Below are 20,564 nucleotides of genomic sequence, written 5' to 3'. Positions count from 1 at the left end.
ATAAGAAAGCCATGAGAATACTGAATCCCAAGCCAGGAATGAGGGCCTATCGTTATCATCAGAGGATAAGGAAGAATGCATTCACCAGTTCAAGATTTCTTACTGGAGAAATAATACCCTAAACTGAAAGAGGAAACCAAAGAAGCAAAATAACTGATGAAATGGCAATAATTTCCACTGGGAAACTATAGAGAATGGTTCATCTATAGTGCTTATGACTTGAGAGGTCTTCATAATCTTCATAAAGAAGCACAAAAAAGGGAGGACTGATCATCATAAACAGGGGGTTATGCGCCCATCTCTGAGCACAGGGAGTGAGAACGGGGATGTGGCTGGCCAAAGGAAACTCCCAATGCAGTCAACAGGAGATTAGAGGGATGTGGGGCATCCACAGAACAGGTATCCAAGTACACTTATTTAATCTGTGAAAAAGACTGAGGAGGTGCACTTTGGCTAAAAAAAAGTGTAATCTCAGAATGAATTAATGGGCACAGACTATCAAATCAAGAAATGTAACAGCCTTGCTATTATTGCTGAACCACTCTCGGAATATTCTGTTCTTGGCATTATACTTTGCAAGGGACATCAAATATTCACCAGAAGGCTGAGGAGTTTGTCCTAAAAACATGTATGTAGAAGAATGTGAAAAATGGTTAAAGAAACTGAGGAAGAACACTGAGTACGTGGACCTCTGGATCTGTTTTCAAATACTAAAAGTCCTCTCTTATAACAGGGCGTCTTCTGTGTTACTCCAGAGGGTAGACACAGGATCAGAGGCAGATGACTCAATATAAGAAACTACTCTTACCAGGAGGACTTCCCAATAACTGAATGGGTTGACGTAAATTTGGGAGCTCTTTGTCACCAGAAATGTTCAAATGGATTTGGATGATTAAACTCCTAGAAAGTCAGTAAAGCATCTGCCTGGGATATTGCATATTAGAACACCATTTTACATGGCTCGAAAGTCCATAAGTAAGGTAAAAAAAACATATATAGCCAAAATTACCTTGAAAACTACCTATAAAGAATGGCCATATGGATCATGGTTTTGCATATGTGATATGTACTGTGAACATTAACGTTCAGGACCCTATCCAAATGAAGTCTGGACAACAGGAAGAGTTGCCCAAGCATGTACAAAACAGCAAACTAAAAAATCCAACATGCCTTGCATTTCCCGTGGGAGGTGGATTTCCCCCTCTGACAGAGGGAAAGAGGCCCTTCAGATCATGCAGAGGTTCAGCTTAGATTCAGGCAAGTGTACACAGGTCTCACCGTGAACATATTCTGATCTGCCCTCTTTTCTACTGTTTCTGAATAACCCGATTTTCTTAGAATAACTGATTGCTTTTGTTTGAGGCCAACTATACATATATATAAATATAGATGTATGTTAAATAATGTGCAATATAATCAAGAGTACAAGCTTTTAAAACACTGGCATTACAAAATCCTGTGAGAAATGTGTGGCAACCAAATAAAGGAATCATGATTTGTCACTTCAGGGTACATACCGATTGTAGTAATGGGTACATTGTAGATAGTACCTCAGTTTTCCCTCTTACTACTCTAAAAGCACATTTAGATGAACCCTCCTATTGTACAAAACAAAATCTGACTGGTCTTTGTCCTTTGTTCCTGGGTGGGAGACTAAATCCTTGGAATTTCCCAAGTAATATTAGTATCTTTGGTACCCTGGAGCCTCTTGGATCTCACCTGAGTTTATGTTAAGAGATAAGATGACTCAAGATATGATCTAGTCATAATCTAATCACATCTTGATTAGAAAGGCCATGTGATTAAATGATTGGGACTCTGAGCCAGCACAACTTTCAGGGAGCGAAGGGAGACTAGATATCAAATTGTCCTAAAGGTCAATGATTTAATCAATGATGCCCATATAAGGAGACCACAACAAATAATAAAGATATTGAACTGACTGAAACTTCCTGATTGGTGAATACATTGTTTTACTGAGAGTGTTAGGGGGAAAAGGATGTCCCAAAGCAAATTCCATATAGGCTTTGTGGACTCCACCCCCACCCCAGGTCAAAGCCAAAGACACTGGGAACTCCAAATTCCATCACCACCAAAGGGAAGGTGGCTGGGACCTGAGGGTGGGGTTAAGCAGCCAGGTGGATACAAAAGGCAGACACGTGGGCTTTGGGGGCTCTCCATTTTTGGGCTCTCGGCCAGCTCGGAGAGTGACTTTGGGTTTCCAGGTCGTCGGATCGGGTAGGACGCATTAAAGACTTTATTTCCCTATTTTCTCCCTGAGTTGTACATTTTCCTTATTTCTTTTTCTCTTGTAAATAAACCTTTTATTAACCCTTTTGTGTGTGTCTGTAGTAGAGTATTCATAAGTCCCTTTAAAGCGTGCGGGTGAGGACCCACAGCCAGGAACCCGTTTAATATCGGGGTTGCTCTATAACAAGAGGACAAGGAAGTTCTGCATTCTGGACCCTTCTAAACCTCCCCTATTCATCTTTTAATTTGGCTGGTCCTGATTTGTATCCTTTATTAAAAAACTGTAGTCAAAGGCATAGTGCTTTCCCAAGCTTAGTGAGTCATACTGAATCATTGAACCTGAGAATGTTGTGGGAATTTGAATTTGCAGCCAGTGATAAGTATGGGTGTCCCGAGACTCCCAAAATGTGGTATCTGATGAAAGGGTGATCTTGCTGGGAACCATTCCTTAAATCTAGTGAGTCTGACACTAATGCTGAATGATTATGGTAAAATTATACAGCAGCACATCACTTGTGTTAGAGTACATTTTGATTTAACAAAACACAGGATGTGACTGTACAGTATCTTTAAATCTTGTAACTTAAAAAAAATTCTTTTTGAAAGCAGAGATGAAACAAAATTAATTCATTTATCTTGCCCCATCAATAAAGCACTAGCTCATTTTCTTTTATGATCTCATTTTATGAAATTTACTTTCAAAAGTTGAAAGAAACTGAAACCTTTAGTTCATGTGATTCCATGTTACCGACCTAGTGATGGAACAGCTTGTCCAGTGAGGCTACATCAGGTAGGGAATGGAGGCAAAACCCCTCTTTCTCAACAGAATATTACCTAGGAAGACACTACCACTCTAACAAGTTGAGCATGCCCACAGAGCAATGGCTTCAAGATAGGCAATATTTTTCTTTTCTTTCAGAGAAATATGAATCAAAATATCCACTGCCAATTCCACAGAAATTTAGGGGAAAGAGAAGTTCATTTGCAAGCACTTTCAGGGCCACAGGACAATGTGTTATTTTCCCAGTCCCTCCAGAAGCCAACAGCAGCAGTATTCATCCCAAACAAAAACATCTATTCAAATCCTTTAGGATGCCCCCAGGGAAGCTGCCCTGATCCCTTAGCAGTGAAGGGCTGGGACTGAATTTTCTGAGAGCTGAACTGGGATCAAGGGTGGAAGTTAAGGGAACCTTCTCAACTTAGTGAAAGGAAGGACATTCTGAGAGGGCTTTTTGGGAGACGGAGAATGAACTCCCTGCTACCAGGAGGGTCACATAACAGAGAAAAGTAGACAAGATAAGCATATCCAGTAAGGGGAGAAGATAACATTATAACAGTAAAGTCCTTGCAGCTCTGACAGACTCTGGTTCTAACCCAACAATCATCAAAGTAAAACCAAGGAAAATAATCCCACAGAGGGTTTTCAGCTGTGTTCTACCACAGATATTTCTTAACAATCCACCCCACGAGAGTACCTCACGAACGATGTTATTTAGGGTAGTTATGGGAGATTTTGGAACGACTTCAATGCTGTTTAAATTCATTATCTACTGCTAATTAAAAAGATCTGTTTTGCTGTCACCAAGGAAAATCTGTTAGGAAAACTAGTGAGCTGCGCTAAGTCCTCTATCATGGAGCTGGAGCAGATGTGTGCTTACAGCACCACACATCCTATGTCACTGACAATTAAGGGCCAGGGAGAATAAAACTGGCAGAGCACCTGGCTGCGGGCAGGTTTCAAAGGTCAGACAAGCATCTGAAGAGCATTCAGCTGGTCAAACCTGTTTCTGATGATGTGTGTGACCTTGGGGCAATGACCTCACCTCTTGGTGTTAGCTAAGATCAGTGGTTTTCAACCTGGGATGCACGTGAGACTCACCAAGGCATTTTAAACAATCCAGATATGCAGGACCCAACCCAGACCAATTATATCAGAATCCCTGGAGATAGGCCCAGGCATCAGTATTTTCAAGTTCCTCAGGTGATTCCAATCTTGATAACCACTGCATTTACGGGTCTCTCCTCAGCCTTGCCCTTGTGTCTCTCCACTTTTTCAGAATTGAGTGATGGGAAATCATTGGCTGTTCATCGCTCTCTTGTAAACTCTATCATGGATCTGACCCAAGTGAATTCCACATAAGTATCAGCTAGGAGGTAACCACTATCACATCATGGTTCATGTCTTAGTTGTTTTTATAGAGGCCCAGCACATGCCAGGTACTCAGTACTCATTTCCCTAACACATAGAATCTTGGCTTACAAAACATGGTCCTGGAATTGCAACAGGGTGGTCCCCAGGAAAGGGGGAGGTTCCCTGCCCCACCCAAGGGAGGGTGGAGCTGAGCAGGGAGAGAAGAAGCTGCAGAAGAGACTAAGGAAGGAAGCAGGATGGAGCCAGAAGGAGACCTGGAGGAGGCGCATGGAGCCTAGAGACACGTGAAGAAACTGCGCTTGTCTTTTGGTCGTGGACTGGGTGACACAGATGTGGGTGAGACCCATGGGGAGGTGACAATGGCAGCTTTTATCTTGATGTTGATTTTGCTCTTTTCCTTCCGGGCTTGTCCGGTTGTTTGTGACCCTTTTTTGTGGGTCCCCACTGGAAGATGCTTTAGACTTGTGGCAGGCCTTGGGGCCTTGCTCTGGGCCAATCCCATTTGGATGGACTTTTACCCACGAGGGGATGGGTAACTTTGGGTGCTTAATTTAGAAACTAGATTCTTTGCCTTACCTGTATTGTTTCCTAGTTTTATTAAAGTTCCTTCCCATTAAAGTCTCATATGTTTTGTGTTGATGCGGCGGATGGCAGAACCCATTTAAAATAGGCAGTTTTGCGGGGCTTGGGCTGACCCTCTCCCTGCTCTATAACAGAATCAGCACCATTCATATCACTTGGGAACTTGTTAGAAATGCAGATTCTTGGGACTCCACACAAGACTTACTAAAGAAATTTTAGGGGAAGGGCCTAGAAATCTGTTCTAATAAGCCCTCCAGGTGATCTGAACACAGCCATGAAAGAATTTTAAAGCTAGGCAGTCCAAAGCAAGTACAGCAACTCAATAAATTTGTTAAGGATCCAGGCTACCTTTTGTTCACCACTTCTACAAGCCTAGGGTCAAGACTGACCACAAAGCCACAAGAGTTCCCTATCCCATCTAAGCTCAGTGGGGAAAAGACTAAAAAAGGGCACTCACTCTCCTATATAACATGACTTCTGATCTCCATACCATGCTTTTTACATCTCACTGACAAAAACTTCTGTGACAAAGACTAGAAATTCTGTCTTTGAGTTGAGCACAGGCCACCCAACTAAAAATCAGGGTTTTGTTTCAAGTATTGAGGTAGTTGTTTCTGCCTCAATTAATCACTCAGCAAAGGTAATAAGGAAAGTTATGAGTGTACGTGTTAAATATACCATATACAGTTAAATAATCACAATTGCATAGAAAATTGTCATTCTCGTAAAAACTGGGGCGCCCAGAGGTTGGTTAATGTAGCTGATGTCATAAACTAGGAAGTGTTGAAGCAGAATTTCAAGCAACACAATTTCTCTGCAGAGCATGTGTTCTTAGCCTCAAAGCGATGCTACGCTGATGAAAGTGTTGGAGATGAAAGATGAGTAATAACTGTTATTTTCTATCTGTTCTTCATTAGCAGGAATGATATAACATTGATTTGCCATCACTCAATTAGGTTGCGCTCACAAAGCAACTCCTGCCTCACTCCAAATGGCACGTTTGTATGAACACTGCATTTTCAGTTTACAAGGACAGATCTGGAGTGGTGTCTATACAGGAAGAAGTTCAGGCCTAATGCAAGAGAGGACCCAGGGTTTGCAGTGTCTAAATCCAGGGATCTAGGATCCCTGATTCCTAGTCATCCCTCAAAAGTCTTTTGCCAAGCTGCTTTTCACTTTATTCCAAATGTAGTATTTGTTATACCATATTATTAATATAAACATCTATAAACTGGATTTTCACTACTAGAACTTCAGTCAATACCAACCAAGGATTTATTATTTTTATTGTTTTGGGCATTAAAATGGTCATAGAACAAGCATTTAAAAAAAAAAAAGCACAAGGTATTACCTGCTCTAAGGCAAGTCAGAACATCTCTCTCCCACTAGCCCTGGTGGAAGAGGACCCGGTGTTCCTGTAGTTCTTACAGTTTACTCCCCTAAACTGCTGGTCCTGTTTGTTCCCCTGGTTCACCATAAAGCTCTGGCCAAGTCCCTGGCACATCCAGGGGGAGGCAAGAGGCAGGGAATGGAACCAGTGGATGGGGTTTGTGCCACTGGGAGGTATGTACCTGGGGCCATAAAACATTTATAAATTGCGCATAGACAGAAGGTAATCTTAACAGTATAGAAAAAAAAAAAAAAACAACAGATTTTAAAGACATTTCACATGTAGGTACTACAGATGTTTTCTTTTCCATCTTTTATTTTTATTGTTGACTGACTTAAAATATGGACTACAAACGTAATCTTGGCTTGCTGGAATTTTATGTCTTTCTGACTGTCTTGGCATAACTGTACCTTAAGAAACTTCTCGAGAGACATTTTAACTAGAAGTAGCTCATTCTCTTTGAACTACTGCTATAAATTTTGCCCCACTAAATCCTGCAGTAAATTTTCCCACTGTGCCACCTGCTTTTTTTCAGTTTCTAGTGGCTCAAACAATTATCAAGTAAGTTAAATAAGTTAAATATGGGTAATACTATCTGACCTAGGTCTTCTAATCAGAAAGGGAAAACTTTCATCACACTTCCACTTTGCTCAAATATTTAATCTCCCTTAAAAATCAAGTTGATGAATACACAAAAAGGTAATTCAAAATGGATTAAAAACTTGAATGTTTTCTTTAAAGACACATCACCCAAAGCAGTGATAGTGAAGGCAAAGATAAACAGATGGGACTACATTAAATTAAAGAGCTTCTGTACAGCAAAAGAGACAGTAACCAAAACAGAGACCACCCCACTGACTGGGAGAAAATTTTGACACACAACACTACTGATAAAGGACTGATCATAAAAATCTACAAAGAGCTGAAGAGACTCATCAAAAACAAAGTAAACAATCCAGTCAAAAAATGGGCAGAAGAGCTAAAAAGAAACTTCTCCAAAGAGGAAATGCAAATGGCCAACAGGCATATGAAAAAATGTCCAACATCACTTGTAATCAGGGAAATGCAAATCAAAACTACAATGAGATGCCATCTTACACCAGTGAGAATGGCACATATTAAAAAAAAAAACTAGCTACAACAAATGTTGGCAAGGATGTGAAGAAAAAGGAACCGTCCTGCACTGTTGGTGGGAGTGCAAACTGGTCCAACCACTGTGGAGAGCTGTGTGGAGATTCCTCAACCTGCTAAAGATGGAGCTTCCATATGATCCAGCAATTCCACTGCTAGGTATTTACCCAAAGGACACAGAAACATTAATTCAAAAGGGCACCTGCACCCCTATGTTTATAGCAGCACTATTCACAATAGCTAAGCTATGGAAGCAACCCAAATGCCCAAAAATAGATGACTGGATCAAGAAGATGTGGTACATATACACTATGGAATATTACTCAGCAATCAAAAAAGATAAACTCATGCAATTTGCAGCAACATGAATCATGCAATTTGCACCAACATGAATAGAGCTGGAAGGGATCATGCTCAGTGAAATAAGCCAGAAAGAAAAAGAAAAATACCAGATGGTCTCACTCATAGCAGGAATTTAGAAAACCTATATAAGGGACCAGGAAAAAGACTAATTATAATAAAGTAAAAATCAAAATCAACATGCAACTATAAACCAGACACACAGTACAGGGGGAGGAGGGGGGAGTAGGATCAAAACAAGGTGGGGGTGGGAATTGTATGGGGACTATAACCAAGATGAAAATGCATACATTGTGCAAAAATGAAAAATGATATAAAAACTATATAAAATTAAAATATTAAAAAAAACCTTGAATGTTTGACTTAGAACCACAAAATATGTAGAAAAAACCATAGGTGATATGTTTATTGACACGAGGCTTATAGATGCCTTTGGAAATTCAACTCCAACAATAAGGGAAACAAAAACAAACAAATGGAACTACATCAAACTAAAAAGTTACTACACACTGGAAGAAACTAACACCAAAACTAAGTTATTCTACTGAATGGAAGAAGTCTCTGCAAATCATATTTCCAATAAGAGTAATGTCCGAAATACATAAAGAAAACTCAACCACAAAAAAAAAAAAAAAAAAAACCTGATTACAAAATGGGCAGAGGATTTGAATAAACACTTCTCCAAAGACAAACATCCAGGTGGCTAATAGGCACATGAAAAGATATTCATCATCTCCTATTAGGGAAACACAAATTAAAACAAGATACCATCTCATACTTGTGAAAATGACTATTACCCAAAAGACAAGAAACAACAATTGTTGGGAGAAGATGTGGAGAGAAGGGAACTCTTGCCCAATGCTACTGGGAATGTAAATTAGTGCAGACATTATGGAAAGCAGTACTGAGATTTCTTAAAAAATTAGAAATTTCATGTGATCCAGTTATCCCTCTTCTGGATATTTACCAAAACAAACAAAAACCCCACAAAAAATCCTAATTCCAAGGGGTACATGCACACCCAGGTTCATTGAAGCATTATTTACAACAGCCAAGAGTTGGAAAAAACAAATGCATCTTTACCAGGCAACCAGAAAAAGATATGGTATACATACAATGGAATTTGACTTTTCTATTTAAAAAAAAGACAATGACAGGGCCTCCCTGGTGGCGCAGGCGGTTGAGCACAGCACTGTGAAGCTGTCCGCAGCCTCTGCAGTGTGGTTTCGGTCCCCACATGGTGCGGCAGACCTCTCCAATCTCACTCGCTGCTCCCCTCAGCAGTGTATTTCAGTCAGTCTGCCTGTTCTGTTCCCCACTCTGTCTCTGGTGAGTCCTCTCACCCTCCTGCACATCCGGCCTGTACCCCGGTTCTTGTATGCATGAATAAATAAATCTTTTTAAAAAAGAGTACTAAAAAAAAAAAAGACCCCTTGCCATGTGCAGTAGCATGGATGCACCTAGAAGGTACTATACTAAGTGAAATAAGTTAGAGAAAGCCATTCACTCATAAGGAATATAAAGAAATGAAATAAATAAAACAAAAGCAAACTTTTACACTATAAGAACAAAATAGGGTCTGTCAGAAAGGAAGGTGAGTTCAAGGAGACAACTAAGTAAGAAAGGATGAGAACTGAACTTCAGGTGGACATTTTACATGCTGATTTATAATGTGGTACACCTGAATGGTTACAAACGAATGTTTTCAATAAAAACATTTTTAAATCAAAGCTGGTGAGAAGTTTTAATATTATTCAGCAACTAAAACTGTAAATCTTTGAAGTTTTCCTTAAAACACATAAACTTAAAATGCAATCTAAATACTGATAGAATCGTTTGCACAGAATAGTCAGAGCATAACTGCAACTGACAACACAATGCTAAGTGGAAACCATTTGCTGCTTCAACTCTAAAACAGGCATTAACTGACAGCGTTTAGAAAGTTTCCAAGGTTTGTTGCACTAAAGATTGCAAAGTAACATATAATTATGTTTAAAGCACAACAGGGAAATGAAGTTACTTTTTAATGTCAAAAATATTTTCAGCTAAGGCTTAATTCTCATACAAATATGTAAGTTGTCAAAGATTGATGTAACTCATTAATGAGTTACATTAAACAAGTAGAGCTGGCAACGCTATTTACTATTGATGTGATAAGGACAATACCCTAAAATAAGGCACCTTGGCACACTGTTTAAGGAATTTGAGAAATTGTTCCTGCAAGGACTTTTTGATCTTCCCCAGAAGCAGGTGCTAAGATGAGTGTCTTCTGTGTACCTGAAGGAAAAGCAGCGCCCTATCTCTGAAGATGAAGGGACACCAAGAGGAATCTGAACAGGTCTTGCTTTTTCCCCAACTTAGTTGATAGACTTTTTTTATCTTATATTTTCCCATGGTTTTTCAGTCTTCAAATAGCATAAAAATGCTCAAGATTAACTGCTTCTTTGGGGTTTCATTTCCTTTTGAAGTTCCACATGAAGTCTTGTGGAACTTAAGTAGACTTGAATGTGTTTCTACTATTAATGTTTTGCTACAGGGCCTCCAGTTTAGAGAAGTGTGGCTTGGAAGAACTTAGAAGGTAAAGGGCAAACTGTTTTTCCCTCCTTTACTTTTAGGTCCCAATTAACAGAATAGTTTGTCAAAAATGTTGCAAATAGCCTTGTGCTTTTGTAGACAATGCTTTAGCATGTCTTTAAATGCCCTTATTCCTAGACTAGTAGTTTTTTTACTTTTATCTATACACTTCAACCTGTGACCAAATAAAGGGATATCTGATTTAACTGAGGAATCCTAACCACCTACAGGGTTTTACAACTTCACAGGCACAATTTCATTTGATTCTGACCCCCAATCCTTTCGAGTACTTCAGATATTATTTCTATGTTTATAGATAACAGAGGTTCCCATTTTTTATTTCCAATGGGGTGATTTATGTGCAAATGCGTAGAAAACATCTCATCCTAACCCTGTCACTTCTAGGAATATAGCAATAAATAATAACTTTTTGAGAGGGGTGAAGACTTACCCACATTCCCAGTCAGAGTCAGGCCCAAGACTGAAATCCTGATCTTCAGAAAATATCCCATGCTTTTCAGTATGGTTCGCTTCTCAAACCCTACAGATGTAGAAGATCTTGTCTAAAAGGCCTTGTAATTAAAGGAACTCTAGGCAGGTGGTCTGTTTTAAAGATGACGCATCTGCCCAGCAAGGGGCAGAACTCATACGGGGTCCAAGTTCCCCAACCAAGTCCAAGGCTGTTTACAGAATAATCCTAAAAAGTTAGCCCACTTTGTCTCTGGGTGCTGACGCATGTGACATTGGTTGCTGTAGCAGTAGGAAGGGGCGGAGCAGGATCTCTACAATTCGAGCAGACAAGTGAAGAAGTCCTGCAGCCCTCAGTGGCTGTTATTCAGTTTACCAGGTACAGGGCAGGTGGCTGGCAGGTCTCCTAGCTCCCAGCGAATCTTCACTCTTTACTGGGCTCTCTCACATGTTTTCTTGTGGCTTCTGCTTCTCTGCTAGTTCCATTCTCTGACTTGTTCTCCAGCTTCTTTCGCTCTGCTGGCGTCGCAGTGACGCTGCCCTTATAAGCCCAGTCTCAGCCCAGGTGTATCCCACCTACGTATGCCCATGCCCTACCCCAGGTGCCCGCCATCAGGCGTGCATTCAGGACTGCAGGGATCTAAATCAATCCTAATGGCGGGAGGGCAGAAAAGCCTGACAATTATTCACCCTACAGACACCAACACCACTACATAAAGACTGAAACCTCCACACCTCCCATACATACACACTTCTCAGCTTACTTGAGTTTACTGGACCTGGCAAACGAAACACAAATTAGTGCCTACTCCTCCAAGGAAATAAACCATCCAATCTGTCAAGCTCTCAGCCTTCTACATGAACAAGTTGACAGACTTCAAAAGAGGTTGTCAATGACTAGCAACAGCTAAGGTATGTGCTAAAGTTATGCTCATACCAATGTTATATGCATTTTAAAAGGAGCCCATTTGGGATCAAGGACTTTTGCTCTCAGCTTTCTAAAGCGTGGTAGAAGTAATTGAAAGAGCTGGCAAACCACCTTACCCCACATTAGCTACAAATGGAATGAGGGCTCACGCATTTGACTAACTTGTCAAATGTCCACTGCAGATGTTTTAAATTGTACAATGTGTATCTCAAAGTGGTAACAGATTCACGGAGTTCCTGTGTGATTTCTTAATTTTTACTCAAAAGTACAATTTTGCATTTGGTGCAAGCATTGTTGAAATGTTTGATGCTAAACATCTCAAAGATAGAACTCTGATTTCCAAGTCATGACTTTCACAGTTGTCAGAGGTGCCTTTCTGACAATCTCCAAATCCCAGATTCCTCCTGCACATATGAAAGCCCTGAGAGTGAGTTCCGTGTGGCCCAGATAGAGGGAGGCCCTTTACACAAACACAAATCATTTTCACAGTGACCCATGAAATGTGTCCTATTTTTATAAATGAGGAAACTGAAACAGAAAGGTTGTGTGACTTGCCCAAGGATGCAGTTAGTAGGTTACAAATCACAATGTGGCTTGGCTGAGGCTCGGCATCACTATCCCAGACTGCCCCTAATTCTACCTGACCTTCATTTTCCAAAGGGATGTGATCTGTGTGCTAATATACAGAAGACACCTCAACCTAATTGTTCACTTCTAGGAATGTGGCAATAAAGGAAACTTTTGAAAGGGGTGAAAAATTACTACAAAAAAAACAAAGCAGGCTTAGGTAGCAAGAAAAAGATGGAATACTTGACCAATAAGCCTGGACTAAGACCACCATTATTTTCTGTATTACTAATAAAAATAGCTAAGACACTATTCCTTTCAGATTGGCTAAAATATGGGGGGGAACATGCATTTTTGGAATTGATGAGATATAGTAACATCCAGGCAAACAGCACCAGGCTACGCTCTAAAGAACTTGAGACATGGGAAGCAAGAGTCTGTTTCACAATTTCCTTCATGGAAGCCCTGGACCTCTAACTACTCTGGTGTTGGTCCACACCAGAGGTTTTGATTTGATGCTACTTACTTCTAAGTACTTTATCCATTAGCTAAATATGACCAAGGGGCTGGAATTACACCTTGGGAGACCTGTGCAGCTGGCAGAGATCATGAAAGGTTCACTCCCCATCCCATGTAGGATGACTGAGGGATGGAGAACCCACCAAGAGGTGCCACTCAGCCAAAAACATGTCTGCTTCTATTATTAGAAGTAGAATACATTTTAGAGCTGGTCTGAGGTATTAAACAATACAAATGGAGAAGAGTTGATGTGTTTAAGAAAAATAGTTAAAGAAAACATTGTAAAAAAAGAACAATGATGTAAAATACATATAAATTGTTAAATAAAATAAATAAAATGCAAAACTTGTGCTTTTCCTCAGGTTTCTTGCTGTTAAACACATCTCTAAGACTTAAGTTTATTCTTTTTCCACTGCCTACTGTTAATGTAGTAGCAGCAAGTCAATCTTAACTGGTAGGTCTAACAATACGATTTTTAGTAAAATTTTTAAAAAGATATGTGCAGGGCCTCCCCTGGTGGCGCAGTGGTTGAGTGCTGGGCTGCGAAGCTGCCCACAGCCTTTGCAGCGCCTGTTCGATCCCCGGCCACCTGCGAGGGTCCCACATGGCGCGCAGACCTCTCCTGCCGCGCCCACTGCTCCCCTCAGCAGTATATTTCGGTCCATCTGCCTGTTCTGTTCCCTGTTCTGGCTCTGGTGAATTCTCTCACCCTCCCATGCCTCTGACTGTACCCAGTGCTTGTATAAATAAATAAATAAATCTTTAAAAAAAAAGATTTATGCATGCAAGAACTGGGGTACAGGCCAGAGGCGTGGGGGGGTGTGTATGAGAGAGGACAGAGTGGGGAACAGAACAGGCAGACCTACTGAAATACACGGCTGAGAGGAGCAGCGGGCGAGACAGGAGAGATCTGCCATGCCATGTGTGGATCGAACTCGTGCTGCAGTGGCTGCTGCTAGCCTCGGAGTGCTGTGACTTAACCCCTTGCACCACCAGGGAGGCCCCAAGAGTATGAGTTTTAAATACAGGAGGATTTCTATTAAAAAGCAATGCCTGTTTTCAAGCACCTGCAAGTCATTTAAAATATGTAAAGTAGGGCCTCCCTGGTGGCGCAACGGTTGAGCGCTGGGTTGCGAAGCTGCCCGCAGCCTCTGCAGCACCGGTTCGATCCCCGGCTGCTCCCCGGAAAAAAAAAAAAAAATCTGAAGTATTTACTATGTTTAATTATAGTCCTCAAGAGCAGTCACTTGATTATCATAACCTTACCAGATTGCTATCACCTTCTACTCAAGTGGTTGTCATGTAACAGTCACATCTAAGACGTAACTATCTCCAACTCCAAGATATAATTAATTCCACTAAGAACAAAGGACCGGGGCCTCCCCTGGTGGCGCAGCGGTTGAGCGCTGGGCTGCGAGGCTGCCCGCAGCCTCTGCAGCACCAGTTCGATCCCCAGCCGCCGGCGAGGGTCCCACAAAAAAGAAAAAACAAAACAAAACAAGGGATCAAGATTTCTCATTACCACATTTTTGCAGTTCTCTCATTGACTATACCTGTTCAAGAATGGACACAAGTCCATACTTACAAATTGGATAAAACATCTTGAAAGATTCCCAAATGCCACTCCTTGGTAGAGATGGAAGTGGAAATGTCACTGGAATCTTCCAAGGTGTTTTGGGTAAGAAAACGTACACAGCAACCATGTCTATTTGCGCACTTTGGAATGCAGAGCAAAGACCATGTAGTTACTCTTCACAAAAGACACAACCCAAAGAGAAGACTATCTCCTGATTAAGACTATTTCCTGGCTCATTTAAAAACCCTCAGAATACAACTGGAAATAAGGTTAGGGAACTTGAGGCACTCTGGTAGTATTGTTTTTAAAATCAGAAACGGAGGGAAGGTTTATTAGTTTGCTAGGGCTGGCCTAACAAATACTACACACAGTGGGGCATAAAAGTGGAAATTTATCTCCTCACAGTTTAGGTGGCTAGAAGCCTTAGATTAAGGTGTCAGCAGAGTTGGTTTCACATGGAGACCTTTCTACTTGGCTTGTAGATGGCTATTTTCTCTGTCTTCACCTGGTCTTCTCGGTAAGTGTATACTAATCTCTTAGACACAAGTCCTACTGGATTAGGGCCTTCCCAAACGACTTCATTTACCTCAGTGACCTCTTTAAAGATCCTTCTCCAGCTAGTCACATTCTGAGGTTATGGGGGATTAGGATTTCAATGCAAATTTGAGGGGGATACAATTCAGCCCATAACAGAGAAGACAACAAAGCTGTTTTCCCTAGGTCAAGCAATTCAGAGGTGAGAAAAAGAGCTCAAGTGGCAGATTTTCATGTTCAGTTATAAAGTTTTTTGTTTTTTTTTTTACTTATTTTATTTATTTATACAAGCACTGGGTACAGTCAGAAGTGCGGGAGGGTGAGAGAATTCACCAGAGCCAGGGCGGGGAGCAGAGCAGGCAGAAGGACCGAAGTACACTGCTGAGGGGAGCAGCGGGCGGCAGGAGAGGTCTGTGCACCATGTGGGACCCTCTCCGGTGGCCGGGGGACAGCCGGGGATCGAACCGGTGCTGCAGAGGCTGCGGGCAGCTTCGCAACCCAGCGCTCAACCGCTGCGCCACCAGGGAGGCCTTCAGTTATCTAGTTTTAATATAGAGGGTTTATGATTGTCGCAGCTCAATATTAACTGCTGCTATTTTTGACTTTGTGCTCGCAACCATTATTCTAAATATACACACACACACCTTCATCTTTGTAAGACATACTCTTAAGAGTGATTAATCTGCTATAATTAAGATGTAACCTTTTCAAAATTTCATTGAAAATAGAAACAAGTACTATCTCATAATCTAAGGAGTTTGGGCTTGCAGAAAGGCAGTTCCTCTAAGGGACCTTATCCTATTATGCAAATACATATTATCACAGGCTTAAAGGGAAATCAGGGCTCTTCTTCCTTCTAGGCAACTTCTGATCCCTGGGGAAAAAAGCAAGGGGTTGGGAGGATGTGTGAACACTACAAAAAGCTAGATTTAAAATATGAAAATAAAAGATATACTCAAATTAAGTAAGCCCTTCCACCAAAAAATCAAAACCCTTCATTCTGCCTGGTGGATTGTTTTGTTAAAACCATTTGTAGGTTTCTGCTACGAATAAAAGTGGTATCAACTCACAAGAAAAAAGTAAACAGGTGAGAAGCCATCAGCGAGCAAATAATAGCAACAAATATCTAGAAGAGGAAGCAATGGGGAAATAAGCATGGCAGAGAGAGCTGAATGCAAAGTGAATGCAAAGTGTATGCATCAGAAGGTGCCAGGTACTAGCAAAAACTAGGATGACGACTGGATTGGAAAACATGGGGCCTGGTTAAAACAGGGTGACTAGCACTCTAAGTCTTGGCAGAGACCAAATTTATTTTGTGGACTCATGCTGGTTCAGCTTCTCCAGACTACTGGGCCCCAGGGAGAAGGGAGTTTGAGGGAGAGGCACTGTGTGGAAAGTGGGTAGGTTAATCAAAATCTGCACACTGAGTGTTGAGCAAGAAAATACTGGCTGCTAGGTGGATTTCTCTTTGGGGGCACTAAATGGCTCCAGACAAAAGGTCTACAGATTCTGACATCTGGAGGACTCCAGCAAAATAGCAGTATCTACATGGCAAGGGCAGTCAACAGTAGTGGACAGGATGGGCCTACTCTCTTGCTGATCAGGTTTTGTTTTTTTTTTTAACAAAAATTTCTTTTTTTTTTTTTTTAATATTTTATTTATTTATTTATACAAGCACAGGGCACAGTCAGAAGTACGGGAGGGTGAGAGAATTCACCAGAGCCAGAGTGGGGAGCAGAACAGGCAGACGATGAAATACACTGCTGAGGGGAGCAGCAGGCATGGCAGGAGAGGTCTGTCGCGCCATGTGGGACCCTTGCTGGCGACCTGGGATCGAACTGGCGCTGCAGAGGCCACAGACAGCTTTGCAGCCCAGCGCTCAACTGCTGTGCCACCAGCAGTTGCTGATCAGTTTTAAGTCTCTTAATTATTAAATCAAATACTCCCCAAAAAACCTCAAACAAGAGAGACCAAATTGAATGCAGAGAGCAGACAGCAAAACAAATAGAGACAAGCAAAGTAAAACAAACATGAAATACAACACTTCCAGTGGCATAATAGATATTTCATTCAAGAAACAAGAAAAGGACACTTAAGTAGAAAGGCTGACAGAAAGAGTGGAGGAAATATCTCACTCATCTATGGGTAAAACAAAAAGCCAACAAATTTTTTTTTGACCAACAACATTCAATATCTTTATAAAGTCCTTTCAAAGAGAAATAAGGAAAATGGGTGGGGAAAAAATTCAGAGAAACAATAAGTATACCTGCCAGAATGGAAGGGCTTCACTTTTCTGACTGACATGGTTGAACAAACAAGTGCCAGCACGTTCAACATGCACGACATATGCCTGTGCACATGATTCTGAAATATAAACAGACTGGGAATTAAAAAGTTTTGTAACCTTTCAGAGAAGGCCCTCTCTCCTGCTCCAAAAGGCCACATGTTGAAGTTAGTAAGGAGGGAACTGGCCTTCCACAGCAATTCTGCCAAGTCAGACACAATGTTGACCAATGCCTTGCATAATTAAATCTTATCTCATATTCACACTTTCCCAGGAAGCTACTAGACTGTGACCCATTTAAGAAAGAGTGTTAGGCAACAATAAGAAATGTACAGGATCCAAGAAACGGGTTTTCCAAGGGAGAAATGAAGGGAAGGGCTAGGATAATGATCGTGCCACAGTTCTTTGGGACATCCACAAAGTCAGCTCCAAGAGGGGTCTCTCCAGGCGAAACTGGAAACACTAGTTGACTTGATGTGTTGCACAGTATGAAAATCAGTCTTCAGAAACTCAGGCCTAGATGATGAATCAGTGTATTCTGTCACATAACCAAAAGTCCAGGACTAAGCAACAGGAGTTGATTTATTCAACAGCTCATCAAGGTTCCAGATTCTTCCCACTTTTTGCTCAGTCATCCTCAGCATACTTTCATTCTTCTCTCATGGTTATAGGACAGCTCAATAGCTCTCAACATCTGGTGGGCACATACTAGACTCGGCTGGCAGGAGAGAGGGGGGCCCTCTTTCTTGTGGGTCTATGATCTAAGAAACCTTTCTCAGGAGCACCAATTCTTTTCTAAGTTCATTGGCCAGACTCTTTGCTAACCCTAAATTAATGACCTTAGGAATGGCCCCCAGGATTTGTTCCTATCAGTGCTCTTTTGCACAAGACACACAAGGGAAATGTTGGCATGGCCCAGGGCACAGTGGGTGGATTTGTTAAAATTTCAGCACATCTATGACCCAGTTGAGGGACAATATCAGCTAGGACATCAGAGCTATGGGGAAAAGGGAGGACACTACAGAAACAATATCAGGCAGAAAACAGGAAAATGGTGCCTGTTAAAATGTTTAAGCAATTCTGATTTTTAAAAAATTGGGGAAACATTAATAACAGGAATGTAGAAAAGGAAGCAAATGAAAAAAAAAGGAGGTAATTATTAATTCTAGGAAATATAAAATAGTATAGGAAATGTAAAGACAGTTCATCACTTCTATTTAACAATTAGTGCCAGCATAATCATATAAATTCTGAACACTGATATATCAAAAAAAAAAAAAAAAAACCAACAATAATACAGTTCTAGTGGGAAGATAGAAAGTGGGTAATAGCAGGGATAAAACATATTAAAGTCTTTTCCCATAATAGGAAGTCAAAAGATAATATCCAAAAGTGGTAGATCAAAACAAAACCCCAAAACTAGGTATTTAAGAGTGTAGCAGAAAAGTAATTGCTTCTGGGGAAGTAAGGCAGGAGTATGGGGAATGGGGAAGGGAAAGGATTACTGCTTTTATTATATGCTCTATCTAACTTTTTAAATCATGTACATTATTTTGCTTTTTTTTCTGTCAAAGATTAAAAAAAAAAAAACCAGGGATTCCTCCCTCTCCCCTCTTTTTCTGAATGGATCCTTTGTATAGAAAAGACAAACTTGGAATGTATTAGTCAAACAAAAAGCAAACTCTGATCTTACCTGTCCCATTCACCTCCTCACCCCACCAGCAGATCCGCGGCTGTCCCACTTCTACCATTTGACCCAGCTGAGTGGTAGAAGGGTGTTTGCATTGGTGCTGGTTGTGGAGTGTGGGGCTGGAATCCCTTGCTAAAGGAATTAAAGGCATCCACTTACAGTCCTTGAACAGAGTTCAATGCACCCGGCAAGAGAGGACAGCAGGTGGAGTGCTGGTAGCTTGTGTGTTGGGAGTGGTCCCGGACCCCACAGTCAGGTCACGTGCTAGAGGCAAGGCTATTTGCTAGCAGGTGTAACTGCAGGACAGACCCGAGTGGATGTCCTGTTATAGCAGGTTACTTAGTGGAAGCACCGAGGCTTGGTTTCAAAATTCATCAGGTATTCACAGGCTGGGCTACACTGACCTACTCCTCCTAATCACTGTTGCTAGACGCCAGAGCAGTTTTAGATTCAAAAATCCTACCTTGCACTCAAATTCAAACTTCTGCACTGTTACCAGTTTTGTATCTTCTTCCTTCCAACCCAAACTCGACAGGCTCCATCTACTGTGGAGACAGTCCCTGGGAAAAAATCTCATCACAAGGAGGTATTCACTTGAAAGGCCCAGATTCAAAGAGGGAGATTTTTCCAGTGGCCTTGGCCTTAACACTACTGCCCACCATATTCCCTAATGCATTAGCACAAGTCTTAATTTAAATCACTTTCAATCAAAATCGAGCATGTAAAACAACGTGTAGAGCAGCAAGGACTACAGTTACCATCATTGCATGGATTCCTCCCTCCCTATACCCACCAAGGCTCTAAAGTTCCTGCGGTCAGTTCAAAATTTCTACCTCACTGCTTCCACTAAGCTCCCCATGGTTCTTCTTTACAACCTCCTCGGAGGTCCTCTCAACTATCACCTCCATGAAGCCTTGCCTTCTCCCTTGAATCAATGCATGCAGCTACTTCATATATGGCTAGGCCTAATGTACATGATTGTTAAATCTTTCACATTATTGCCTCACATTATGATTTGCTTACTACTCAATACGACAGAGGTGACTGGGATTTTTTTTTTTTTAAAGATCATTAAAAAAATCATTTTATAAATACTCTTATACAAAGAAGAAACCCATATACAGAGCATTCATATTACCAGTAAGGAGGATCCTAGCCCTCTTCTGGAAAATAGAACAAAACAAGGAAAGTGATTCCATCTCATTCTTAACTGTTTCTACTTATGCAGTCAATTTTTCAAGTAGTGCTTCTATTCCTTTGCTGGTGTTTTTGTTTTTTTCCAATGTGGGAATGAGGCTTTTCAGTCCAGCTTTGACTTTGTTTGCGACTTCTTGATTAGAACTCTGGAGAAGGCTGGAGAAGAGGCAAAAATTAAAACAAAAAATTAAATTTCACAAAATACCTAAGATCACCTGCAAATGTAATAAATACCTACAGTATAAAAAGTTCACTAATTTGTGAAACAAGTCTTTTACCTATAAATATATATTTTTTATTCACCAGATGAATGATGGGGGCTAGCAGAAAACATTCTAAAACCATATAAGAAATATTTTGTG

The 20,564-nt window shown here is 41.0% G+C and overlaps 1 protein-coding gene across 5 annotated transcripts in view; it reads right to left on the bottom strand.

Annotated features, from left to right (window-relative positions):
- Positions 1 to 2,875: 2,875 nt before the first annotated feature.
- Positions 2,876 to 20,564, bottom strand: part of PUM3 (pumilio RNA binding family member 3) — a 331,728-nt gene continuing 314,039 nt past the window's right edge. For 4 of the 5 annotated variants that reach the window (XM_054688949.1, XM_054688950.1, XM_037492322.2 and 1 more), the window contains one exon: positions 15,533 to 20,358. In XM_054688949.1, coding sequence (XP_054544924.1) covers positions 20,226 to 20,358 — 133 coding nt within the window. In that variant the 3' untranslated portion in view covers positions 15,533 to 20,225. Of the gene's footprint in view, positions 20,359 to 20,564 lie in introns of all 5 variants that reach the window. The other variant, XM_054688948.1, reaches the window with a different exon arrangement.

This window comes from Talpa occidentalis, unplaced genomic scaffold (assembly GCF_014898055.3).
Source record: "Talpa occidentalis isolate TD23 unplaced genomic scaffold, MPIMG_talOcc4v2.1 talOcc4.7, whole genome shotgun sequence".
In the NCBI taxonomy this organism is placed as follows: domain Eukaryota; kingdom Metazoa; phylum Chordata; class Mammalia; order Eulipotyphla; family Talpidae; genus Talpa; species Talpa occidentalis.
Note: the sequence above shows the minus strand (reverse complement) of the source record. Positions and strands in the feature narration are given on the sequence as shown.